The sequence below is a fragment of the Chiloscyllium punctatum genome, chromosome 10 (assembly GCF_047496795.1).
Source record: "Chiloscyllium punctatum isolate Juve2018m chromosome 10, sChiPun1.3, whole genome shotgun sequence".
NCBI classification, from domain to species: Eukaryota; Metazoa; Chordata; class Chondrichthyes; order Orectolobiformes; family Hemiscylliidae; genus Chiloscyllium; species Chiloscyllium punctatum.
The window spans coordinates 60,306,618-60,334,308 of record NC_092748.1 but is presented as its reverse complement, the minus strand read 5'-3'; the positions used below and the strand labels follow the sequence as shown (position 1 = coordinate 60,334,308).

General features: G+C 41.9%; 1 protein-coding gene across 3 annotated transcripts in view; it reads right to left on the bottom strand.

Annotated features, from left to right (window-relative positions):
- Positions 1-5,199: 5,199 nt before the first annotated feature.
- The window catches only part of erich2 (glutamate-rich 2), a 239,014-nt gene continuing 216,522 nt past the window's right edge, over positions 5,200-27,691 (bottom strand). For 2 of the 3 annotated variants that reach the window (XM_072579305.1, XM_072579307.1), the window contains one exon: positions 5,200-7,652. In XM_072579305.1, coding sequence (XP_072435406.1) covers positions 7,501-7,652 — 152 coding nt within the window. In that variant the 3' untranslated portion in view covers positions 5,200-7,500. The remainder of the gene's footprint in view (positions 7,653-27,691) is intronic. The other variant, XM_072579308.1, reaches the window with a different exon arrangement.

Genomic DNA, 27,691 nt, shown 5'->3' with positions numbered 1-27,691 from the left:
GTATTGGAACTGGTCCTCCTGGGAGCAGATGCGGCGGAGACGGAGGAATTGGGAATATAGGATTGCGTTTTTACAGGGGGCAGGGTGGGAGGAGGTGTAGTCTAGGTAGCTGTGGGAGTCGGTCGGTTTATAGTAAATGTCCGTGTTGATTTGGTCACCTGAGATAGAAATGGAGAGGTCTAGGAAGGGGAGGGAGGAGTCTGAGACGGTCCAGGTAAATTTGAGGTCGGGGTGGAAGGTGTTGGTAAAGTGGATGAACTGTTCAACCTCCTCGTGGGAATACGAGGCAGCGCCGATATAGTCATCGATGTAGCGGAGGAAAAGGTGGAGGGTGGTGCCAGTGTACCTGCGGAAGATGTTCCACATATCCTACGAAGAGGCAGGCATAGCTGGGGCCCATGCAGGTGCCCATGGCTACGCCTTTGGTTTGGAGGAAGTGGGAGGATTGGAAAGAGAAGTTGTTCAGGGTGAGGACCAGTTCAGTCAGTCGAAGGAGGGTGTCAGTGGAAGGGTACTGGTTGGTACGGCGGGAAAGGAAGAAGCGGAGGACTTTGAGTCCTTCGTGATGGGGGATGGAGTTGTACAGGGACTGGATGTCCATGGTGAAGATAAGGCATTGGGGACCGGGGAAGCGAGAATCATGGAGGAGGTGGAGGGCGTGGGTGGTGTCCCGAACGTAGGTGGGGAGTTCTTGGACTAAGGGGGACAGGACCATCTCGAGGTATGCAGAGATGAGTTCAGTGGGGCTGGAGCAGGCTGAGACAATGGGTCGGCCGGGGCAGTCAGGTTTGTGGATTTTGGGCAGGAGGTAGAAATGGGCAGTGTGGGGTTGTGGGACTATGAGGTTGGAGGCGGTGGGTGGGAGGTCCCCTGAGGTGATGAGGTTATGGATGGTCTGGGAGATGATGGTTTGGTGTTGGGAGGTGGGGTCATGGTCAAGGGGGCAGTAGGAGGAGGTGTCCCTGAGCTGGCGTTTAGCCTCAGCAGTGTAAAGGTCGGTGCGCCAAACTACTACTGCGCCTCCCTTGTCTGCCGGTTTGATAGTGAGGTTGGGGTTGGAACAGAGGGAGTGGACGGCTGCACATTCCGACGATGAGAGGTTGGAGTGGGTGAGGGGGTGGAGAGGTTGAGGCGGTTAATGTCGCGGCGGCAGTTGGCTATGAAGAGATTGAGGGCAGGTAAGAGGCCAGCATGGGGTGTCCAGGTGGATGGGATGAGTTGGAGGTGGGAGAAGGGGTCATCAGAGGGTGGCCGAGAATCCTGGTTGAAGAAGTAGGCACGGAGGTGAAGGCGGCGGAAGAATTGTTCAATGTCTCGCCGCATGTTGAACTTGTAATCCCTCTATCTATCTTTGTATCATCTAAAAGCTTAGCCAGAATGCTCTCAGTTCCTTCATCTAGATTATTAATAAATAAAATGAAAAGTTATGGTCCCAGGGCAGCATGATGGTTCAGTGGTTAGCACTGTAGCCTCACAGCGCCAGGGATCTGGGTTCAATTCCCACCTTAGGCAACTGTCTGTATAGAGTTTGCACATTCTCCCCGTGTCTGCGTGGGTTTCCTCCGGTTTCCTCCCACAGTCCAAAGATGTGCAGGTTAGGTGAATTGGCCATGCTAAATTTCCTGTAGTGTTAGGTGTAGGGGAATGCATCTGGGTGGGTTGCTCTTTGGAGGATCAGTGTGGACTAGTTGGGCCGAAGGACCTGTTTCCACGCTGTAGGGAATCTAATCAAATCAACACGGAGTCTTAAGGAACACCACTTGTCACCGCTGCCATCCTGAGAAAGATTCTTTTGTTCCACTCTCTGCTTCTTGCATGGATCTTCTATCCATGCTGGTATTTTGCCTCTAACACAGTGGGCACTTATCCAACAGACTCCTGTGCGGCACTTTGTCAAAGGCCTTCTGGAAGTCCAGCTAATATTGGTCTAACCTGCCTGTTACCTCCTTGAAGAACTCAAACAGGTTTGTCAGGCATAACCTTCCCTTGATGAAACTATGCTGACTTTACCCTGTTTTACCATACACTTCCAAGTATTTAGAAATCTCATCCATCACAATGGACTCCAAAATCTTACCCATGACCAAGGTCAGGCTAATGGACCTGTAATTTCCCATCTTTTGCCCTACTCCCTTTTTAAACAAAATGATTACGTAAGTGATTTTCCAGTCCTCTGGGACCCTCTCTAACTCCAGTGATTCCTGGAAGATCATCACTGACATCTCCACTATCTCTTCAGTTATCTCCTACAGAATGCTTGGGTGTTGTCCATATGGTCCAAGTTATTTATTCACCTTCAGACCTTTCAATTTTTATAGCACCATCGTCTTTTATAGCACCTCTGCCCCTCTAACCCTCTTGAATGTTTGGGAAGACTGACACAAAGTACTTGTTCAGTTCCTCCACCATTTCTTTGTTCCCTATTACTACTTCTCCAGCATCATTTTCCAATGGTCCAATGTCCACTTTGGCCTCTCTTTTGTCCTTTATATATCTAAATAAACTCTTGCAATATTATTTTATATTATTGGCTAGCTTACCCTCATATTTAATCTGCTCCCACCTTATTTCTTTTTTCATTGTCCTCTGTTGGTCTTTGCAGGCTTACCAATTCTCCAGCTTCCCACTGCCCTTTGCCACATTATATGCTTTCTCTTTTACACTGTCCCTGACATTCCTTGTCAGCCATGGTTGCCTCGTCCTCCCTTTAGCATTCTCTTTTTCCAAGAGATAAATTTTTACTGTGTCTCCTGAACTACTTCCAGAAATTCCTGTCATTGCTGTTCCACTATCTTTGTTGCTATGCTCCTCTACCAGTGAATTCTGGTCAGCTCCTCCCTTCTGCCTCTGTAGCTGTATTTAACTGTAATATTGTTGCATCTGATTCCACCTTTTCCCTCTCAAATTGCAGAGTAAATTCTATCAAGTTATGGGTCACTGCCTCTTAAGGATTCCTTCACCTTAAGTTCCCTTATCAATTCTGCTTTATTGCACATCACTAAATCCAAAACTGCCTGTTCCTTAGTGAGCTCTACCAGAAGCTGCTCCAAAAAGCCGTTTCTTATACATTATACAAATTCCCTTTTTCGCAATCCATACCAACCTGATTTTCCTAGTCCACCTGCATTTTGAAATTTCCCATGATCACTGTAAGCTCACCTTTATTATACTCCTTTTCTATCTCCTGATGTATCTCGTGCCCCACATCCTGACTACCGTTTAGAGGCCTGCACATAGCTCCCATTATGGTTTTTTTTTACCTTTGCCATTCCTTAACTCTACCCACATAAATTTTATATCATCTGACCCTAGATCATTTCTTGCTATTGATTTAATTCCATTACTTACTAATAAGGCAAACCCACCCTCTGCCCACCTGCCTGTCTTTTTGATAGGATGCCTATCCTTGGATATTTAGCTCCTAGTCCTGATCCCCTTGCAGTCAAATCTCCATGATGCCCACCACATCATACCTGCCAAGTTCAATCTGCACCACAAACTCACTTACCTTATTTTATGTACTGCATGCATTCAGATACACCTTCAGTCCTGTATTTACCATCCCTCTTCTCACTGTCATCCCTTTATCCAGTGTACTTGAAGTTTGATTCTGAATGCTTTCCAAACACTCTGTCCTGTATTGTGTTCTGGAGACTTTAATAGCCGCTCCTAAGTTATCCTTTTTTTTCATTTTTTCATACTTTTCTATGCAGTTGAATCCACCTCCACAGATGTTAACCTGCTGCTTGGTTTCCCATTGGTCATTACACTTCTTGGATTTTACCCTTCCATTCCCCCTCACTTTCTAGTTTAAATTCCTGTTGATCACCCTATTTATTCTTTTCACTAGAACATTGATCCCAATTTGCATGTGGCTCAGGTAGTAATCCAGAGATAACCCTTGAGGTCCTGTTCTTTAATTTAGTTCCTAGTTCCTAATAATCCCTAAACAGGTTCTCTTTCCTTGTCTTGCCTATGTTATTTGTCCTGACATGGATCATAACAACTGGATCCTCCTCCTCCCTGTCCAATATCCTTTCAAGCCAGTCAGAGATATCCCTCACTCTGGCACCAGGCAGGCAACATACCATGACGGACTCTTGATCCTGCTTACAAATAATGCTATCTATTCCCTATGATAGAATCCCCTACAACTACCACTTGACTTTTTGCCCCCTTCTCTTGAATGGCCTCTTGTACAATGGCTCATCCTCCCTACAGCTCTGTCCTTCATCCACGCAGGGAGCAAGTACCTTGTACCTGTTGGAGAAGGTCAAGAGCTCAGGCTCCTCCGTTCCTGAATACAGGACCTCTCTATCTGCTTCACTTGCAGTCACACCCTGCTGTCCCTGGCCACAGACCGAATTTGTGGTACTTAATCTACGAAGTGTGACTGCCTCCTGAAGCAAATGGAACGCCTCTCTGCATTAGCATCTGGTGTTAGATTGAAGGACAAGCTCTATCTGTTGGATTCAAGAAAATCATGCAGTTTTAATCTCTCAAGAGTTTTTTCTACTTGTCATCGTGATTTTATTTTGTTTCTATGATTTGTTCTGAAATATGGTTATGACTTCCCAAATGTTGGGTGCTTACATTCAGGATAAGGAGCCAGTTTCAATGATACATGGCATTTATACCCAGGTCACAAAGATGGTCACCCATTGCATCACTGCAACACCCAGTTCCCCTTTCTGAAAAAAAATAACTTTGGTGATAGTGTAAACCAGGTAAGATGAGGCTGACTGCTCCCCAAACCTGGCTCAAATTTAATGCTATTCAATAGAAAATAAATTCAGAGTTTATAATATGTGGATAATTTGATATCACAAGTTTTGAACAATTGCCATACTTCCTCCAATAAAAAGATACATCATGAACTACAAATGAAACAGTAAAATATTGGAATAAAATACACCATGACACACAGTCTTGATAAGGCAGTTCCTCATACCAACTATCTGCTTCTGGAATATTGAAACATTCCAGTTCTCAATCCAAAAGCATTTTTCACTAATGAGTCACATAGATACTGGGCCTGCATAGTCTTCACTTGCCTAGAATTGATTAATCTTTAGTTAGGAATGTGGATAAGATTGTCTTGTCTGTAGTGGTCAGCAGCAATAATAAATTCCAGAGAATTTTGTACATAATTTACATAGCATATGCATCTGAAAATACAAGAGTTTATTTACACTGTACAAGGCTGAATTACATACTTTTTCCCTCTATATGAAAACAGAACATTTGTTCTTGCCTGAATACAAGTCAATTGACCCTGATAAATAAATCAACTCAAGCACAGAGGAAAACCAGATTTTAGCTTTTGGAAACTAAACCAGCTGGTACAGTATGTTTCAGTTTGAGTGAAAAAAAATTAGATAATTGTGACATGATAGACCTTATATGGAAAGTATTCAATAATGTCACTATGTACCTTGGTGCCACAGATAGGAAATTTAAAGCATACTCATGCAATTCAATGTTGCCAATAACATGAATGATGCAAGATATTTGCTTAGTTTCATTGCATGTAAACAACTTCCCAGTTATTACAAACCTTTTTAGAGTTCACTCTGGATAAAACCAAAGGATTCTGCTGTAATCACAAACAAACTTAAAACCGTTACGTTACAACTTTCAAAAGATATTCATTGGAAAATGACATACAAGGACTTGGGATACGTATATGTTAGTTTTCATAAAGGCGAAAAATCATAATTAATCTTGAAACTTTCAAATTATAATTTATAAATGTAACTGACCAATAGAATAGTTCCAAGACATTTTTTAGCTTGTTTGTGGGGTACCACATTACATACACACATGCACATTGTACATACATACATGCATGCACACACACATAAATATTTCAATATGTCCTTTCCATACTGAATATTGTTCTAATAGCGTCACATTGGACAATCCAATGGAGATTTATTTAGCCAGATTCTGCAAGGAGGTAAAGTAACATTCACTGAATTGAAGAGACACTAATTGCTGAAGTTCCTCTGGTTAATAGCTATACCTCTGCTGATATTAATTCGAATAGTCCATACTGTTGGCCTTAATAATTCCTCCAAAGTGGCTTTCCTAACATTATTAGTATTCATCATTGTGATACAACGACAAGACAAAACAGAGCCAGAACGTTTGTAAGAATGACTGCTCAAAATTGAACAGTGTTGCACTCTCCTTGCTCTTAATCAGATTCCACATTTGTCTGTGTATTTGGGTCGCTGCATGTTTTTCAGGTTTAAAATCAGCACTTCTGGAAATTCTGGAATATCCACTTCACATATTCCAGAATATTATTTCAATAATGTTGTATTCATAATAGAAAACTTATATGAATGTGTGCACATGTGAAACTGCATGATTGGTGAGAAAAAAAGGTGTGTAGGTTAGGTAAGTAGTGCATGTGTTTAGGGATTAATAATCAGTGAGCTTCAGGAGCAGAGTGTATTTGAGGAAGGACACGTGTTTGGTAGGATAAGAGGTAAATCTGAAAATTAGGGGCTTTCAGAACTGTAGAAATTGAGCAAACATACCATTCCTACTCAGTATTTATTCAGTTAAATAATTTTGTGATGAACAAATTTTTGTTGATTTGCCATCTTACACCTTAAAGGCGTAGGATCTCTTTCCATGTGGATATTGAGGAAACTTTGAAAGACATATTTCTAATGAATTGGAGACCCTGCATAAATCGAGATTACATACAAATTGACCATATGTGGATGAATCATAGACAGTTATGACGCACTCTTCATATGAATAAAGTAAACTTACAATACATGTATTTGTCTCAAAATCCATTGTAGTTCATATAAAATGCTGCTTAGACTTCACTGGCTTTCTGAAGTTTCTGTAGTTTTGCATGAAAGAAGGATAATTAGAAATAAAATTATGGATATTATCCTAAAGCCCAAGAATTAGGTTTGTCTTTTGTGTTGTGAAGAATCCTCCCTAAAAAGGCATAGTAATAGTGAGAGAACATTGAATTACAGAAAGATGTTAAATTCTGAAGTGGAAGGAATCAATCAAATGACTTAAACTAAATAACCTACTAAACCTATCTTGCAATGGCAAGAGGTAACTTATACATTATACTTTCATTTGTTTTGATTTTTGTTCAATTTCTGCAAATATACACGGAAGGATGTTTAGGATGGAAGCAGGACTTAAATTCTAGACGACTGGAATAGAATCTTAAACATGATGAGTTGATAGAGTCAACACTGTCTACTAAAATGCAGAGGTAAGAGAGATCTTGGATATTTAACAAAGCTGAAGGGCTAAATAAGTTAAAATGAAATAAATCTTTTTTTTAGGGTTCCTTCTATATTCTGTAATAATCTAATGATGTTTCTAATTTTTTAATTTTAACTCTGTAGCTGTTGCTGAGAAAAAGGAAATAGTGGCAAAATTTGCTATTTTTAAAAGAAAATGGTGGTAAAACTTGCTGTTTTTAAAGAGACATACTTTTTATCAAAACCAAAATTATGTACTTTCTTCACTTCCAGATGAGTCATTAGACTCCTCGTCTGAGCTTTCACTTTCATCACTGTCTTCATTACTGCTTTCCTTATCTTCATCACTACTGTCACTCTCAGTGTCATCTTCTTCATTTTGATGAATTGATGCAGCTTCATCTAAAAGTAAGGTGTGAATTCAGTTACTATTAGCCAAATGTATACTTACTGCAAATATACTTTTTTGGATGCATTGGCAAAGCAGGGAAAAAGTGTAAAATAGATAGCAAAACTACAACACACCCAGAAGGAAACCTGCATTTTATATTGTAATTATTTGTACAATTAAATATTCATTACTCTGCAATCATTTTATCTTACACTTTATTACTAATGATTGTCTATAACTGTTATGAATAATGATTACATATTTCATTTCTATCACTATTACAATTTGGCCCATTCTGTCATGTTGATTTTTCAATAAACTAATTATCTATGTGAGGTAGAACAGACAAAATAGGCCAGTCAGAAATATGGGAGCAATCTTTGGTGAATATTATACACACTAAAGAAGACCATGATGGAATCTTAAGCTGAAATACTGGTTTAGCTTAAGATGTCCCCTTGATAAGAAATTGAAACCAATGTGGAGAACAACTACTTGTAAACAGCTGATTGTCACTTAAAATATTACTAAGTACTTAGTAAAGAGGCTGTATTTCATTCTGCTAGTTAGTACTTCAACTAACATCCACTCCTAACAGTAAATGGAAAAATGTAGGTCAACTCTGCAGAAACCAAAATCAAGAAAACCAGATACCAGCAATGAGTATTGGGGGCAGGCAGATGAAACATGCCTGAAGTTCCTGAACTCAATACTGACTCCAGAAGGCTGGAAGGTGTTCATAGTCCAGCTTGCTTTGGGCTTTATTGTAAGACTGCAGCAGACGAGGACACAAATATAAGAATGAGAGCGACATAGTTTACACTAAAGTGATAAATGACCAGAAGATCGGAGTTATGTTCAGTGACTTGTGCAGTGTTCCGCAAAGCGGTCACCCAGTATGTGTTTGGTCTCCCTAATTTAGAGGAGATCACACTGTGAGCAGCAAATACAGCATTCAGTAGACTAGATTGAAAGAACTACCAGTAAATCACTGCTTCATCTTGAAGGAGTGGTTGGGGCATTACACAATGAGGTGATAAAAGAGCTAGTGTTACAGTTCAATATACCATGGTAAGGGCATGAGGTGTTGTAGGTGAAAGAGAGGAATCAGGGTGTAATTTAGGGAATGGTCCCTTCTGAATGCTGACAGAGAAGGGAGGGAAAGATGTCTTTGTGTTGGTATCATGCTGGAATGGAAGAAATAGTGGAAGATGGTCCTTTGAATAGGGAAGCTGGTAGGGTGGAAAGTGAGAGCAAGTGGGAAACAGCGTGTTTCTGGGAGAAAGGAGAAACAGGTCTTAGCAACAATATAAAAATGAGTTTGGAAGTTCAGGACCAAATATGGCACCACAACTGCCAACAACCTGAGCTAATTGCAGACTGTTACCAGTGAGATGGATGGAATCCGTAGCAAGAGAACAGTTGGAGCTGGGATCCAAAAGAATGGTTTCAGTCTTCCCACTCTTTATTTGGAGGAAGTTTCTGCCTCACCAGTACTAGATGTCAGATAAGAAGTCTGATAATTTAACAAGAGCAAAATTGTCCAGAGCACTGGTGGTGTTGTAGAGCTGAGTGTTGTCGACATGCATGTGAAAACTGAAACTGTGCCAAAAGGAGGTGGTGGCTGAGGAGGATCCTTGCCTTCCAGATGGCAGATGCCAGGGCAGGTCCTCTCTAGATAATGCAATTGGTTTTCTTTCCCTTCTTGAATACACAAACAATCACAGTGTCCCTAAGCTACCCCAAAATGTGCATATCTTCCCAAGTAAAGAATATGATAAAGTGTAACTGTGCCAGGAGGTTATCTCTGACTTGTTTCAGAATTTCAGCAGGGATTCCCATCAGTTCCAAATGCTATGTTATTTTTCAACTGTCAAATTATTTTTAATATTCATTGTTATAGGATGTAGGCATCACTAGTTAGGCAAGCATATATTGCCCTTCCTAATTAGCCAGACAGCAGTTAAGAGTCAAACACATTACTGTAGGTCTGGAATCACATGTAGGCTGACCCAGGGAAGGTGGCAGATTTCCCTCCCTAAAACACATTAGAGAAAAATATAGGTTATTTTTCCTACAATAATTGATCGTGGTTACCCCGTTAGGTTAGTTTTTCATTCCAGAATGTTATTGAATTCAAATTTACCAACTGCAATTTTGAGATTTGAACTTGTTAGCAAAACATTAGCCTAAGGCTGTGAATTACATGCCCAGTGACATTACCATGACACCAATGCCTCCCTTCTGCAGCCTTGTTCTAGACTGAGAATATTGCTGAGACTAAGCAATATGGGGTGCTGAGGAATTAACGTTTCCTTTACCTGAGACTTGCCTTAAACAGAGAGACTAACTTGTATCTCAACTAAGGCAACTTCACTAAGTGAGCGGGAAACTCATTCTCCAAGCCTATATTCATCTTTATTCATATTTAAGGCTGAAAATGTAATATTATACATTGCATTCATCATCCTGAAACACATCAAGCCACTGACTCTGTTTTGGCAGTGCGGCCAGGTATGGGGCTGCTGAGCTCCTCATGCTCTCACTACCTGGAGAACTTTCAGGGAAGAATATCTGAACCTTGGAGTGATGTTGGATCTCCTTCAGGCATGTCCATAACTGATGTATTCACCAATTCTCTCACATGTAGTGTCCAGGGACATGGTGGATAAGCCATGATAAAAGTGAGGTTACAGGAATGGGGTGGTGTGGATAGGATGCCCTTTGGAGAGTGGGTGGAGACTCAATGAGCCAAATAGCCTCTATGTGCACTGCAGGGATTCTACAGGCTAGGTAGATGGAAATGGTAGACAAGTAACAGATCAAATTGAATGGAGAGAAATGTGAACTAAAACTTTTCAGTGAGACAGGTTCACCTCAAAGTGTATGATAGAAACATACAAATCAGTTATTGTTGAAGAAAAATATATTTTGCTGAAGCTTTACATCTTGCAACCATTAGGACAAATCAGAAGAATTTAACCTGATAAGGGCAAGTTGAAAAGCTTTGATAGTGTGTCCCTTTTTTCAAAAATATTCAGGTTTTGTACTAACAAGTGACTACAAATAGATAGATAACTGATTTTCCATTGTGTTGTAAATGCAGAATTAGAAGATATATTGTTTGATTAATGCAGGAGAGCTAGATGTCACAATGGAGCTTTGTCATTATAGATCAACATGCAAATTATAAAAAGAATAAATTTCTTACAGCTCATTTACTTGAATGTTCACAGCATCTTTGCCTTCCTTTGAATCTTAAGGCAGACAGAAAGCCGGACAGGTTGTCATGGCTGCTATCACTGAAAAGTCAAAGGGGCGGACATGTTGCCCCTCTGCTATGCCAATGTCATAGCTACAGCATGTGCCAACAATTTACATGGCAAACATACTGCAAGTGTTTCAACCAAATTTGTGTGTCTGAAAACATAAGTCCTTCATTGAGTCAGGGGGGACTACAATGAGTCAGGCTCTGCATTCAGTCAAGGGCATTCGCTCAAAGAACAAAGAACAGCATAGCACAGGAACAGGTGCTTTGGCTCATTAAAACTCACCAACACGCGATGCCTTTCTAAACTAAAAGCCTTTTGCCTGCCCACAGTCTGTATCACTCTATTCCCTGTCCGTTCATTTTTCTGTCAAAATGCCTCTTAAAAGTTGCTATTGTATCCACCTGCACCACCACCTCTGGCAGCCCGTTCCAGGCATTTGCAAACCTCTGCGTCAAAAAAAATGGCTTCTTAAATCTTCTTTAAGTTTTTCTCCTTTTACCTTAAACCTCTGTCCCCTTGTAATTGACATTTCCACTCTGGGAAAAAGACTCTGAATATCCATTTTGTTCATGCCTCTCATAATTTTGTAAACATCTATCAGGTTGTCTCTCGTCCTTTGATGTTCAGTTGAAAACAAAACAAGGTTGTCCAATCTCTCCTCATAGCTAATACTCTCCAAACCAGGCAATCATCCTGGTAAACTGTTTCTGTACCTTTTCCAAAGCCTACACATCTTTCTGGTAATGAGGCAACCAAAACTGTATGCGATATTCCAAATTAGGCCTAACTAAAGTTCTATACAGCCGCAACATAACTTGCAATTTTTTTACTTTATGTCCTGACCGATGAAGGCAAGCATGCCATTTGCCTTCTTGACCACTTTTTCCACTTATGTTGTTACTTTCAGGGAACTGTGGATCTGTACGCCTCGATCCCTCTGTATGTTGATGTTACAAAGGAGTCTGCCATTTACTGTATACTTACTTCCTGCAATTGTTCTTCGAAAATGCATCACCTCACATTTGTCCGGATTAAACACCATCTGCTATTTTTCTGCCCAAGACTCCTGCCTGACTATATCCTCTATATCCCTGCTGTTTCCTCTGGCAATCCTCCTCACTATCTGTAGCTTTCCCCAATCTTTGTGTCGTTCACAAACATTTTGATCAGGCTATCTTCATTCTCTTCCAAATCATTTATATATATTATAAACAATAGGGGTCCCAGCACTGATCCTAGCAAAACACTATTTGTTACTGATCTCCAGTCAGAAAAACATCTTTCCACTGTTAGTGTGTATTTTATGACTAAGCCAGCTCTGTATCTAGCTTACTAGCTCACCATGGATTCCTTGTGACTTCATCTTTTGTATCAGCCTGCCAGAGGGACCTTGCTAAAGTCTATATAGACAACATTTACCATCCTGCCTACATCAATTAGCTTTCACACTTCCTCAAAAAACTCAGTTAAGTTTGTGAGACCTGACTTTCCCCATACAAAGAATGCTGTCCATTGCTAATAAGTTTGTATGTTTCCAAATGTGAGTAAATTCTATCCCTTACAATCTTCTCCAATAATTTCCCTACCACTGATGTAAGGCTCACCAGCTTGTAATTTCCCAGATGATCCCTGTTGCCCTTCTTAAACAAAGGATCAACGTTGGCAATTCTCCATCCTCTGGGAACTCTCCTGCAACTAAAGAGGCTACATAGATTTTGGAAAAGGCTCCAGCAATTTCCTCACTCGCTTCCCTCAGCACTATGAGATAGATTCCATCAGGTCATGGGGACTGGTCTATCATAATGCTTTTCAAAACGTCCAACACCTCATTTTTTATATTGACATGCCCGAGAATATCAACATACCCCTCCTGAGACTTACCACCCATCATGTCCTTCTCCTTTGTAACCAATGCAAAACATTTGCTTAGAACCTCACCCACCTTGGACTCCATGCATTAATTCCTTCCTTTGTTCTTGAGGGGACCTACCCTTTCTCTAGTTACCCACTTGTTCTTTATAAATGTACAAAGCACCTTGGGACTTTCCTTAATCCCCATGGCCTCTTTAATCATGGCCTCTTTAAGCCCTCCTAATTCCTTATTTAAGTTCTGTTCTTCTATCTTTGTATTTTTTGTGGGCACTGCCTATCTTCAGTTTCCTAAATCTTACATATACCTCCTGTTACTTTTTGACTTTTCCCTTTTTCTTTCCTCATCTGAATCCAGGAGGTTGACCTTTGTAAGTCCGGCGGAATGTAGGAAAGTCAAGTGTGAGGATTGGAACCATTGCATTGGGTCGCAGAGGGGATAATGAGTGTGAAGTGGGGGGCATCTCCTAATCTAAGGGTGGGATCTGATATAGCATGGGAGGGCACAGGGTACTACATTATGGATGATGGTTGGGCTTTGCAAATCACTATGACCCTGGCATAAAGAAGAATTTTCTGAGATGAAAGTGGCTGTAAGAATTGCTAAGAATGCAGGAACAGAAAAGGTGTTGAGGTGTCCTGGTGAGTGAGTAGGAAATAAGACGGCAGGAAGGATCAGTGGCTCAAGGATAAAGGAGGGGTGAGGGCATGAACTGGAGATGCTGCATGCAACTGTGACAGCAGTAGCCTTGGACATGTGTGCAATGGCAGAGTTACAGTGAGTGAGAGGTTATGGGAAGAAGGTGGTGGCCCTTAAACATGCACAGTGTAGAAGGATGAATATTCTCTACTACTGGGTGTCTCTTATCAGATATACTGCACTGATCTGGGTAGCCATCTTAATCCAGACTGGCAGCACCTGGGGCTGTAGCCTCCTTTGGCAGTGTGGAGAATAAGGATCACTATCCTGTTCACCAGGACCTCCAGGATCTTGGCTACGAACTGCAGTGCCAACCTCCCTTTCTCAGCCATCTCCTCTGCAATAACTGTTAAGCAGAATATTCTGAATGGTAGTTCCTAACTTGCAATGCTGTTGAAGGCCAAGGTGGGTCGAGCATTTCTGCCTGTATGACCATTTGATTTGTGCAGGGTGCAGTGGAGTCTGGATGCATAAATAATGAGGTGAGCAGTGGAAGCTTGCAGGAAAGAAAATCATTATGGCCCGTGAAGGGAATCCCTCCATGAAACATCATGAAAATGACACTGAACCAAAACTTGGAAAAATTCAGTTCTGTGCTTTTCATGCAAGTGTAAAAATTAGACATGTGACCGATGCAGGATTAAGTTAGGAATGAACAGTGATTGAAAAATAAGGTGCAGTACGGAGGTAAAGGAAAGAAACAGTTGGGCTCTGCAGAAATTAATTGTGGCATTTAAAAATAAAATTGTTGCTGGTAAGTCAGTGGAAAAACATTGAGTGATAGATTAAATATTGAAAATTTCCCAAAAGAAATGGGAATTTTGAAAATGTGCTGCAGATGAGTACAAACCACACACTATTTTAGTGGAATAAGTTCTGAGCAGGAGTTTGGGTTATTATGAAGAAGACAATGAGCGGGGAGGGGGAAGAAAAAGAAAAATCAAGGAAGCAACATTTGTAGGGATATTACATTTCGTTCCAGGGCACACCAGTCTGGGACACGTGAGTACTGAGTGTCTCTACCACTGGGTATGCTTGACTACTCCTAAAGGCTGCAAATTGTGCGGCAGCCTTCGCAAAACTGTCAATGAGAATCAAGGGGAAGGCTCTCTGTTGGTTAGAGTCATAATTGATGGTAGTTGTGGTTGTTGGAGGTCGATCATCTCAACTCCTGGACATTTCTGCAGGAGTTTTTCAGGGTGGTGCTCAAGACCCAACCCCTTCAGCTGCTTCATCAATGACCTTCGCTTTGTCATATGGTCAGAAGTGGGGACGCTTGCTGCTAACTGCACAATGTTTAGCACCATTTGTGACTCCTCACATACTGTAATAGTCTATGTCTAAATAGAGCAAGACCTGAACAATATCCAAGCTTGGGCTGACAATTGGCAAATAACATTTGTTCCACAAAAGTGTCAAGCATTGACCATTTCCAAAAAACTAGGATCTGGCTATCGTCCTTGATGTTCAACAGATAACAAGCACTGAAAACCCAATTTTCAACATCCTGAAGAATACGGTTGACCAAAATTTGGATTGGACTAGCCACATAAATACTGTGGCTAAAAGAGCAGGTCAGGGACTAGGAATCCTGCAGCAAGTAACTCACCTCTTGATATCCCAAAGCCTGTCTACCATGGCTTTTGCCCGAAATGTCGATTTCAAAGCTACTTGGGTGCTGCCTGAACTGCTGTGCTCCTCCAGCACCACTAATCCAGTATTTGGTTTCCAGCACGTGCAGTTATTGTTTTTACCATTTACAAAGCACAAGTGACACTGACGGATTACCCCACTTTCCTGGATCAGTACAGATCCAACAGCAGTCAAGAAATTTGTCACCATCCAGGATGAAACAGTGTGCCTGAAAGTCGATTCGCCTGCTCCATGGATGTTGCCTGACTGCTGTGCTTTTCCAGCATCACACTCTCAACTCTAATCTCTAGCATGTACAGTTCTCACTTTCTCCTAGTTTGCTTGATTGGCACCACATCCACAAAAATCCATTCTTTCCACTAGCAGCACCAGTATTTACCATTTATAAGACATACTGAAGATAATCATTAAGGCTCTTTCGGCAACAACCCCAAATCCACCTAGAAGGACAAGGGCACCAGATATAAGGGAACACCACCACCAGTAAATTTGCCTCCAAGCTGCTTTTGATCTTAATTTGGAAACATATTGCTGTTTCTTCAGTATCACAGCTTCAAAATCCTGAAACTTCCTCCATGATGACATTTTGGGTGTACCCACACCAAAAGGACTGTAACTGTTTAAGAAGACAGTTTGCCACGTTCTTATCAAGGGCAATTAGCGTTGGGCAAAAAATGTTGGCCTGGCTAGCATCATCCACATCCATATCCCATGAATTAGTTTTTTAAAAAAAAGTTGTGCTTAGTATTCTGAGGAAGAAATCTGAAGTGTCTCCAGGAGCTCTAAGTAATTTTTTTAAAAATTCAATTTTTTTTCACTCTTTGGCATCCTAGTACAGAGGAACCTCGATTATCCGAATATCAGATTATCTGGCAAGATTGCAAGGCCCCAATGCTTGGCTAAACTATGTTATCTGGCACTTGAATACTTGGAATTTGATTACCAGGTAATCAATTACGAAATATTGCCTGCCCCTGTCCTTCGGGATAATTGAGGTTCCTCTGTATTCCTGGTCTCAACAACAATAATAATGCACTGCATCCTTGTGAGGGGAGAGAACTTTGCTGAATTTTGCAAAGGATAGTTCCACTGCTGAGCCCAAGAGAAGGTGCTGGTTTTGCATTGGTAGGCAAAGAGACTCCAGGGCAGCATTTTAGTGGAGGTGCAAATTAAGAGGTCGCTTCCAAGGCCATCATCCAATTGAGGATTCTAGCTCAATCAGAAGGCCCACAACTCAGTCCTGTTGACAAAACTACGGCAAGAGGCGGTCATTTATTCAGGCTACAGAATGAAATAGAAGAAGTCTCAATGCTGAGATGCCCTTGAACACACAAGTGGTTGGCAGGTTATTCCAACACTGGTGACTTACATACAGAGTCGCTCATTAACCAGTACCTCTTTCCTGTGAACTCACTTCATGACCACCAGGATTTATTTGATGGTCTCCTGATGAGGCGGCAGGTCCAGTTGATGTGGGAGAAATGTTATTGGACTGCAGGAAATATTGTTAATTGCTCCCTTAAATGGTTCAATTGGCCACACAGTAGATAGCCATAGTGGTGAAGCTCCTGCGGCTCTCGTTTGGATGCTTTCCCCATCATATTACCAGTCCACTGGGAAAATTCAGCTCATGGCAAAATCTGACTTTATATGAAGCAGGTGAAAACTCTGGCCTTGGCTCCTGTTCCATCCCCATATATGATTGTAAAAACTGGGGAAGTTCCAGTTCCACATTTTGGGAACTTCAAGTATTTATGAAAATCTATTAAAAATAACTAGGAGTGAAGCCAAAAATAAAAGAACAAAGAAAATAGGAGAACAATTAATAAAGCATGGCAATTGGATGATTAAAGATAGAAATATGGGAGTACATAATATCAAATGTGGAGTGCAATATCATGTATTAAAAATACTATCATAGAAGCAAATTAATATTGGTATTTAGAAGAAAACAGAAATACTTGTAATATGTTTTAATCCAAAACAGAAGACATCTTAATGTCATTGAAAGCAAAAGTTAAAAAGGTGGTTGAGATTTGCAGTTAAAAAACACGAAAACAAAAACTGGGGCTAAAAACAAATAGGAAATCCACAGTTTAAATCAACAGAAAGCAAGAGTTAATATAATCAGCTAACCTGCACTTGAAAACAGCAGCACAAAATATAAATATTGGGACAAGGACCACACAAAACACTGTGGCAAGCAAGATAAGCACCTAGGAGTAGAACTTATAAAAAGTAGAACGTGTTGTGTGCTGTGTTAAAGGTAGATTTCCATCAACTTGATATAAACTGAAGGTCACAGCTGCATTACTGAAGCTACATATTAAAATCAAATTGAAGAACACATATAGTTAAAGCATTACATTTAACAGCGGACATATGCTTTAGCCTCCACCTTTGGTGAAGGTTAAGAATTGACCCAGCTTTACCTAATTATATAGCTTGCAGTGTATAATATTAACTGCCCAACAACACTAATGTGAATGAAAACATGTTTCAGATTCATAATATGCATCTTATGGCCAAAAAGAATGCTCTGTTAACACAATTAAGATTTCAACAAAAAAAAACTTTAGTAATAAAAACAGAAATTGCTGAAAAAGCTCAGCAAGTCTGGCAGCATCTGTGCAGAGGAATCAAGTGAACACGGAGGGTTCTGAGAAAGGGTAATTTGATCTGAAATGTTAACTCTGATTTCTCTCCACAGATGTTGCCAGACCGGCTGAGCTTTTCCAACAATTTCTGTTTTTGTTTCTGATTTACAGAACCCTCAGTTTTTTTGGTTTTTATGAACTATTAATAATAGTCGAACAAATCACTTGATAAAAATGAAAGTGTCATTTGACTGGTGTTTTGCTCAGTGCTTTGTCTTGTCCCAGGTCCTAACCTTGGTTCTTTGGGGCAGAATTATCCCTTCTCTGGAGGTGGCAAGAGGAGTGGCAAAAAGGGGAAGTTATTGGGTGAGTTCACCCTGGAGAGATACTTAACCTTCTCACTACCCCACCAATTAAGAGCTGTGTGAGGTGGGTTCATTGGCACTTTCTCAATGCACCATTATTTAAGGCTCTTAAATGGTAAATTAACAGTCACTTATGCACTTCAACTCACCACCTCCTGAGAACATGTCTTCTCAACATGCGAGAAAAGTAGCTGATTTCCTAAGTGGGAACCCGATCCCAGCGTCAGGGATATCGCGTTTCAGGTCTACAGGATTCTGAAGAGGGACCGTGAGCAGCCAGAAGTCGTGGTATGCATTGGTACCAAAAACATAGCTAGGAGAAGGATTGAGGACCTGAAAAGTATATATAGGGAGTTAGGTTGAAAACTGAAAGGCAGGATGAGCAGAGTAATAATCACAGGATTGCTACTGGTGCCACAGGCTAGTGAGGCTATGAACAGAGAGCGGGTGCAGCTGAACATGTGGTTGCAGAGCTGGTGTAGGAAGGAGGGCCTCAAATTTGTGGATCATTGGAATATCTTCTGGGGAAGGTGGGATCTATACAAGAAGGACGGGTTGCACCTGAACTGGAAGGGTACCAATATCATAGGCAGAAGGTTTGCTGGAGCTGTTCGGGAGGGTTTAAACTAATTTGGCAGGGAGATGGGAATGGGAGCTACGAATTAGAGGAATGGGTAGCTGGTGAACAGGCAGGTACAGCGTGCAGAGAGTCTGTGAAGAAGGAGAGACAGTTGATAGGGCAAAGTTGCAGTCAGAGTGATGGGCTGATGTGTGTCTATTTTAACACAAGAAGTGTCAGGAACAAGGGTGATGAACTTAGAGCATAGATCAGTATAGATATGATGTTATGGCCATTACGGAGATTTGGATATCACAGGAGCAGGAATAGTTGTTGGATGTTCCGGTGTTTAGATGTTTCAAAAGGGAATATGAAGGGAGGTAAAAGAGGTGGGGAAGTGGCATTGCGATAATATCACAGCTGCAGAAAGGGAGGTTGTCGAGGAGGGTTTGTCTCTTGAGTCAGTATGGATATAAGTCAGAAACAGGAAAGAAGCAGTCACTTTATTGGGAGTTTTCTATAGACCCCCCAATACTAACAGACACACAGAGGAGCAGATTGGGAGGCAGGTTTTGGAAAAGTGCTGAAGTAAGAGTTGTTGTCATGGGTGACTCCAAATTCCCTAATATTGATCAGAACCTCCTTAGTGCAAACAGTTTGGATGGAGCAGATTTTGTCAGGCGCCCAGGAAGGATTCCTGACTTAACATGTAGATGCACTGACTAGAGGGGAGGCCATATGGGATTTGGTGCTTGGCAACATATCAGGTCAGGTGTCAGATCTCTCGGTGGGACAGCATTTCAGTGATAGCGATCACCATCCCCTGACCTTTACTACAATCATGGAGAGGTAGAGGAGCAGATGGTATGGGAAAGTATTTAATTCCAGGAAGGGGAATTACAGTACTATTAAGCAGGAACTGTGGGGCATAAATTGAGAACAGATATTTTCAGGAAATGCACAACAGAAATGTGGAGGTTGCTTAGGGAGCACATGCTGCAAGTGTTGGATACGTTTGTCCCATTGAGGCAAGGAAAGGATGGTAGGATGAAGAAACCTTGGATGACAAGAGATATGGAACATCTAGTGAAAAGGAAGAAGGAAGCTTACTTAAGGTTGAGGTAGCAAGGATCAGACAGGGCTTGAGATGTTTTTAAGTAGACAGGAAAAAACTGAATATAGACTTAGAAGAGTTAGAAGGAGGCATGAAAAAGCGTTGGTGGGTAGGATTATAGAAAACCCCAAGGCGTTCTGTACTTATGTGAGGAACAAGAGGATGGCCAGAATGAGGGTAGGGCTGATCAGGTATAGTGGAGGGAACTTGTGCTTGGTGTTGGAGGAGGTGGGGAGGTCCGGAATTAATGCTTTGCTTCAGTATTCATTATTGAGAGGGACCTTGTTGTTTGTAAGGACAGTGTGAAACAGGCTGATATTTTCAAACAGATTGATGTTAAGAAGGGGGATATGCTGAAAAATTTGAAATACATGAGGATAAGTCCCCTGGGCCAGACGGGTATACCCTAGGCTACTACGGGAAGCAAGGGAAGAGATTGTTGCACCTTAGGCAATGGTATTTGCGTCCTCACTGTCCACTGGAGTAGTACCAGATGAGTGGAGGGTGGTATATGTTATTCTCTTGTTCAAGAAAGGGATTGGGATAAGCCTGGGAATTACAGACCAGTCAGTCTTACATCAGTGGTAGACAAATTATTGGAGAAGATTCTGGGAGACAGGATTTATCACTATTTGGAAGAACATAGTTTGATTAAAGATAGCCAGCTTGGCTTTGAGAGGGGCAGCTCATGCCTCACAAGCCTTATTGAATTCTTTGAGGACATAACAAAACACATTGATGGAGATAGAGCAATGCATGTGGTGTATATGGATTTTAGCAAGGTGTTTGATAAGGTTCCCTATTGTAGGCTCATTCAAAAAGCAAGGGGGGCATGGAATACAGGGAAATGTGTCTGTCTGGATATAGAATTAGCTGGCCCATTGAAGATAGAGGGTGGTAATTGATGGAAAGTATCCAGCCTGGAGCACGGTAACCAGTAATGTTCCACAAGGATCGGTTCTGGGACTTCTGCTCTTTGTGATTTTTATGAATGACTTGGATGAGGAAGTGGAAGGCTGGGTTAGCAGGTTTGCAGATGGAACAAAGATCGGTGGAGTTGTGGATAGTGTGGAGGGCTGTTGTAGGTTGCAAAGGCACACTGACAGGATGCAGAACTGGACTGAGAAATGGCAGATGGAGCTTAACCTGGAAAATTGTGAAGTGATTCATTTTGGATGGTCGAATTTGAATGCAGATTACAGGGCTAAAGGCAGGATTCTCGGCAGTGTGGAGGAATACAGGGATCTTGAGGTCCACGTTCATAGATCCCTCAAAGTTGCCACCCAAGTTGGTAGGCTCGTTAAGGAGGCATATGGTGTGCTGACTTTCATTAGCAGGAGGATTGAGTTTAAGAGCCACGATGTTATACTGCAGCTCGATAAAGCCCTGGTTAGACCACACTTGGAATATTGTGTTCAATTCTGGTCGCCTCATTATCAGAAGGATGTGGAAGCTTTAGAGGGCGTGCAGAGGAGATTTACCAGAATGCTGCCTGGACTGGAGGTCATGTCTTATGAAGAAAGGTTGAGGAAGCTAGGGCTTTTCTCATTGGAGTGAAGAAGGATGAGATGTGACTTGATAGAGGTGTACAAGATGATGAGAGGCATAGATAGGGTGTATAGCCAGAGACTTTTTCCCAGGACGGAAATGGCAGTCATGAAGGTGCATAATTTTAAAGTGATTGGAGGAATGTTTAAGGGTGACATTAGAGGTAGGTTCTTTACACAGAGAATGATGGGTGCATGAAATGCACTGCCAGCAGTGGTAGTAGAGTCAGATACATTAGGGACTTTTAAGCAACTCTTGGATAGGCCCATGGAAGTTAGTAAAATGAAGAATATGTAGGTTAGTTTGATCTTAGAGTAGGATAAAAGGCCAGCACAAACATCGAGAGCCGAAGGGCCTGTACTGTTCTTTGTTCAATGTTCTATGTTCAAGGTGACTTCCCGACTGAGTTGAGGGAGGACAATTTGCCCCAGTCTGGAACAATTGGAGGCATGATTGTGAGGCAAAAGATGACTTCCCCATGCCTTTGTTTCTAAACCTATTGACCACCCCTCTCCTGTGCCTCCATCCTGTGAGAAGCAAAAGGAAACAACTTACATTTTTGCCATTGGATCCTGAAGACTACATCTTGACTGACAGTATTTATTATTCAAAAGAAGCAACCCTCTAATTGACTAGGCAAGGCAGGACTCCATTGTTAATGTCTGTGATAGAATAAGAAGCTTGCCAGTCAGAACTAACCCAGGTCAATGGACCATGATCCAGTGAGCTTTCTTGGGCATGGTAGTTGGGGTGGAAAGTACATCACTGCTAAAGTCACCTGCCCTCACATTTTGGCTGTTGGTCAGAAAATCATGACTGAGGTCTTAGAATCACAAAGCGGGTGAGGGGGACCTGCATGGGAACATATTCAGGGCTGTGAATAAAGACAGGGCAAGACCTGGGATGTTTCACTTAATTTGCAGAGTGAGAAGAGTTGGAGCTGCATGGGAACATGCACTGGGGTTGTGAATAAAGACAGGCCAAGGCCCGGGACCTTTCACCTACTTTCCATTGGTGAGTAGAATCAGACCTGTGTGACCTTAACCGTACAAGAAACTCAAATATTATTTCTTCTTGGCTTAAATTTTGCTTAATAGAAAATTAACTGAAGGTATGATAGGGATGCTTAGTCATATGTGTTGTACAGCCTGCAGTATATGGGAAGTCTTTGAAGTGCCATTAGTTTGACCAGCTTGAATGCCAAATTTCAGACCTCAAGCTTCAGCTGGAGGCACTGCAATGTATGAGCAAGATGGCAGGGGTTACATCAACAGCACATTTTATATATGGTCACCCCACAGTCTGAGGAAGTGCAGCCAGGGAAGGAATGGGAAAGTACTAGTCAGAAGAAAGGAGGCAGTAGTCGGGAAAGTCCCAGCGTGCATCCCAATCAATATTTTCTGTGTTGGAAAATGATGAGAGTGATGGTTTGGGAGTCCAGCACAGCTACACAAGGGGACCAGAGAAAAAGAAGAAGAACAATAGTGGCAGGAGATTCTCTGTCGAGGGGTAAACTCAGGTGTTTTCTACGGCTGCAGACTCCAGTGCGGTGTGTTGTCTTCCTGGATATTCAAGAATGCCACTGAATAGCTGAAGGACATTCTGAAGGGGGAGGGCGAACTGTCAGAGGTCATGGTTCACATTGGTATCAATGACATTGGAAACTGGGAGATCCTGCAACAAGAATTTAGGAGCTAGATAATAGATTGAAAAGCAAGATCCTCAAAGTTTATAATCTCTGGATTGCTTTTGGTGCCATGTATTGATGACTATAGGGATAAACGGATACAGCAGATGAGCATGTGGCTCAGGAGGGATGGCTTTGGATTCCCAGATTATTTGATTCATTTCTCAGGAAGGTGAGACTTGGACAAGTACGATTGATTCCTGAAACTTCACTAATGCTCTCGCAGGATTGAGTATGGGGAGTTGCTAGTACTGTTGGTGGAAGCTTAAACTAACTTGGCACAGAGTTGGGATATGGAGTGGAGGTACAATAATGGGATGATGTGCAGACAAATGCTGAAGGAAAACCAACTCAGTCTGGAAACAGAGCATATATAATCAAGTTAGGGCACATGGGAGAACCACACAGTCTGATTACATACATTTTAACGGCAGGGGTCTTGTGAGTAGGGCAGATAGAGTCATAGAGTCACATACAGCACAGATATAGATCCTTCGATCCAACTTGTCACACCGACCAGACATCCCAATTGCACCTAGTCCCATTTGTCAGCATTTGGCCCATATCCCTCTAAACCCTTTCTAAACATCCAGATACCTTTTAAATGTTATATTCCTCCGGCAGTTCATTACATATGTGCATCACCCTCCATGTGAAAAAGCTACTCCTCAGGTCGTTTTTAAATCTTTTCCCTCTCACCTTAAACCTGTGCCCTTCAGTTTTGGACTCCCCACACTAGGAAAAAGACCTTGGTTATTCACCCTATCCATGTCTCTCATGATTTTAAAAGCTTCTATAAGGTCACTTCTCAGCATCCAATGCTCCAGGGTAAAAAGCTCCAGGCTATTCAGCCTCTTCCTATAATTCAAACCCTCCATTCCCTGCAATATCTTTGTAAATCTTTTCTGCACCATCTCAGTTGAACATCATCCTTCCTATAGAAGGATGGCCAGAATTGTATGAAGTATTCTAAAAGTGGACTCTACAATTTCCTGTACAGCTGCAACATGATGCCCCAACTCCTATACTCAGCATTCTGAATAATGAAGACAAGGGTGCAAAACGCCTTTACCACCCTGTCTACCTGCAACTCCACTTTTAAGGATCTGTGCACCTGCACCCCTAGGTCTCTTTGTTTGGCAACAGTCTCCCGGGCCTTACCATTAAATAAAGGGCTCCTGATGAAGCGCTCCTGCTTGAAACATTGATTTTCCTGCTGCTCGGATGCTGCCTGACCTGCTGTGCTTTTCCAGCACCACTCTAACCTTACTACTAAATGTATAAGCCCTGCCCTAGTTTGCCTTACCAAAACACAATACCTCACATTTACCTAAATTAAATGGCATCAGCCACTCCTCTGCCCATCTGATCAAGGTCCCGTTGTACTCTGAGATTCCATTACACCACCTATTTTGTTGTCATCTGCAAACTTACTAAGCATGCCTCCTATATTCACATCCAAATCATTTATATAAATGACAAAGAATGGGGGCCAGCACCGATCCCTATGGCACACTGCTGGTCATAGGCTTCCAGTCCAAAAAGCAAACTTCTAGCATCACCCTCTGTCTCCTTCCTTCAAGCAAATTTTGTATCCAAATGGCTAGTTCCCCCAGATCCCATGTGATATAACCTTACTAACTAGTCTACCATGTGGAATCTTGTTGAACACTTTCCTGAAGTCCATTTAGAGAACCTCTACCACTCTGCCTTCATCAATCTTCTTCATCACTTCTTCAAGAAACTCAATCAAGTTAGTGAAACACGATTTCCTATGCACAAAGCCCTGTTAATTATCCCTAACCAGTCCTCGCCTTTCCAAAGGCATGTAAATCCTGTCCTTCAAAATCACATCTAACAACTTACCCACCAGTAAGGATCACCAGTTTATAGCTCTTCCATACAGCCTTTCTTAAATAATGGTACTACATTAGCTAACCTCCAGTCTGCCGTCACCTCACCCCTGGCTGTCAATGAACCAACTATCTCAGCAAGAGGCTCAACAATTGCTTCCCATACAATTCTGGGAATAATCCAAATGGGTCATGGGGATTTATCTATCTTTTTTGGTTTTTAAGACCTGCAGCACACCCTTTTCTGTAATACAAACTTCTTTCAAGGCATCACCAAACATTTCGAGGAGAAAGAGAGGACTGCAGATGCTGGAGATCAGAGCTGAAAATGTGTTGCTGGAAAAGCGCAGCAGGTCAGGCAGCATCCAAGGAACAGGAGAATCGACGTTTCGGGCATAAGCCCTTCTTCAGGAATGAGGAAAGTGTGTCCAGCAGGCTAAGATAAAGGTAGGGAGGAGGGACTTGGGGGAGGGGCGTTGGAAATGCGATAGGTGGAAGGAGGTCAAGGTGAGGGTGATAGGTTGGAGTGGGATGGGGCAGAGAGATCAGGAAAAAGATTGCAGGTTAGGAAGGCGGTGCTGAATTCGAGGGCTTCTGTGCAGAGGAGATGACCTGGGGTGTGCAGTGAGAGAGGGACTCACTGAAATCCTTGTAGAGGGAGGAAGAGAGCTTCTTCAAGGAAGGCATCCTTGTAAGAGGATTCGCAGTAGGTTAAAATCTTCAAGGAGAAAGTGAGGACTGCAGATGCTGGAGATCAGAGCTGAAAATGTGTTGCTGGAAAAGCGCAGCAGGTCAGGCAGCATCCAAGGAGCAGGAGAATTGACGTTTTGGGCATGAGCCCTTCTTCAGGAAAGGTCCTCCTGAAGAAGGGCTCATGCCCGAAATGTCGATTCTCCTGCTCCTTGGATGCTGCCTGACCTGCTGTGCTTTTCCAGCAACACATTTTCAGCTTTAATATAATTAGACAAGAACTGGCCAAAGTAGACTGTGAGCAGCGAATTGTAGGAAAATCTATATCAGAGCAGTGGGGCGTCTTTCAAAAAGGGAATGGTGAGAGTGCAGGGCCAACATGTTCAAGTAAAAGTGAAGGGTCAGACCAACAGGTTTGGACTACCATGACTTATGTACTGGATTGGATAAAGAAACAAGGGGAAGCATATGGTAAAGGGTTCAAGCACTGGAAGCCCGAGAGGGGTGTTCAAAGTGTAGAAGGTTACTTAAAAACTGTGTGGAGCTGCAAGGTATGGATGGTACCTTGCATCTGTATTTATAGAAAATTACAATTGAGAGGGAGGAGTTATTACTGGTTTTAGCAGGCCCCCAGGCCCAGATGAGATGTAAACCAGGCTACTGAAGGAGGCAAGGGAGAACACTGCAGTGCTCCTAACATTAATTTTCAAATCTTCTCTGGCCTTGGGAAAGGGTGGTAAGGATAAATAAAAAAGTGACTAACATCAGGGATAGACAGAAAAAATTCTAAGGAACAGAATAAAATACCACATGCAGTGGGATTAATCAAGGATAGTCAGTATGGCTTTGTCAGCAAAGGATTATGTCTGACAGGTTTGATTGAGTTTTTTGTGAAGATAACGTGTAAATGAGGATTCTGTAGTCGATGTCGTCAAATGGGCCTTAGTAAGGCTTTTAACAAGGTCACACATGGGCAACTGGTCAAGACAGCAAGAACAGTTTGGCAAATTGAATCCATAATTGTCTTAGTGGCTAGTGGCAGAGGCGATGGTCTAAGGTTATTTTGATGACTGGAAGCTTGTGTCTGCAGGATTTGGTGCAGGGGCCATTGCTGTTTGTACTGTACATTAATGATCCAGACACAAAGGTAGTAACTTTGATCAACAAGTTCACAGGTTATTGAAAAATTGGCAGTGTGGTAAGTAGTGAGGAGGAAAGTCTCAAACACAGGAAGATGGTCCAATAGGCAGAACAGCTTCAAAAGGAATTTAATTTGAAAATTGTAAGGTGGTGCATTTGGGGGGACTAATGAGGCAAAGGAACAATACATGATAGATTCCTATCATAACACAGGACCAGAGGGACCTTGGTGTGCAAATCCTCAGATCCTTGAAGGCAACAGGACAGATGGATAGTTGCTTAAGAAGGCATATGGAATACTTGCCTCTATTAGTTGAATATAAAAACAGGGAGGTTATGATGGAGCTGTATAAGACACTGATTAGGCCATAACCACAGTAGTTGTGTGTAGTTCTGGTCACTGTATTATAGGAAGAATATGACTGCACTAAAGAGGATGTAGCTTGGATTTCCATTGGAAATAATAATATTGAGGTCAGTTTTATAGGAAATTGTAAACATAATTAACTCAGTAATGAAACAATGATATCAGGATGGGTGAGTGATGCATTGTCTAGGGAAATCGGTAGATTCATTTTCTCGAAGTTGCAAACCAACCCATTTTATAGCAGTGGAAGTTATTATAGGCATTATTCACCAGGATGTTGCCTGGGCTGGAGTGTATCAGCTATGCAGAGAAATTAGATAGGTTGGGGTTGTCTTCCTCAGAATAGAGAAGGCTGAGGGCTGACCAGATTGAGGTGAAGATGGGAAAACCTTTTCCCCTGAGTAGAGGAGTTATTAACCAGTCTGCATAGATTTAAAATATGGAGCAGGAGGTTTATAGGGGATTTAAGGAATTTTTTTTACCCAAAAGGTGACGAGTGTCTGGAACTCATTACCTGAAAGAGTGGCAGAGGTGAGAGCCACCACACGTTTAAGAAATGATTAGATGAACAGTTGAAACTCCCTATATACAAAGGTATGAGTTAAGTGCTGGAAATGGGACTAGAGTCGATAGGTG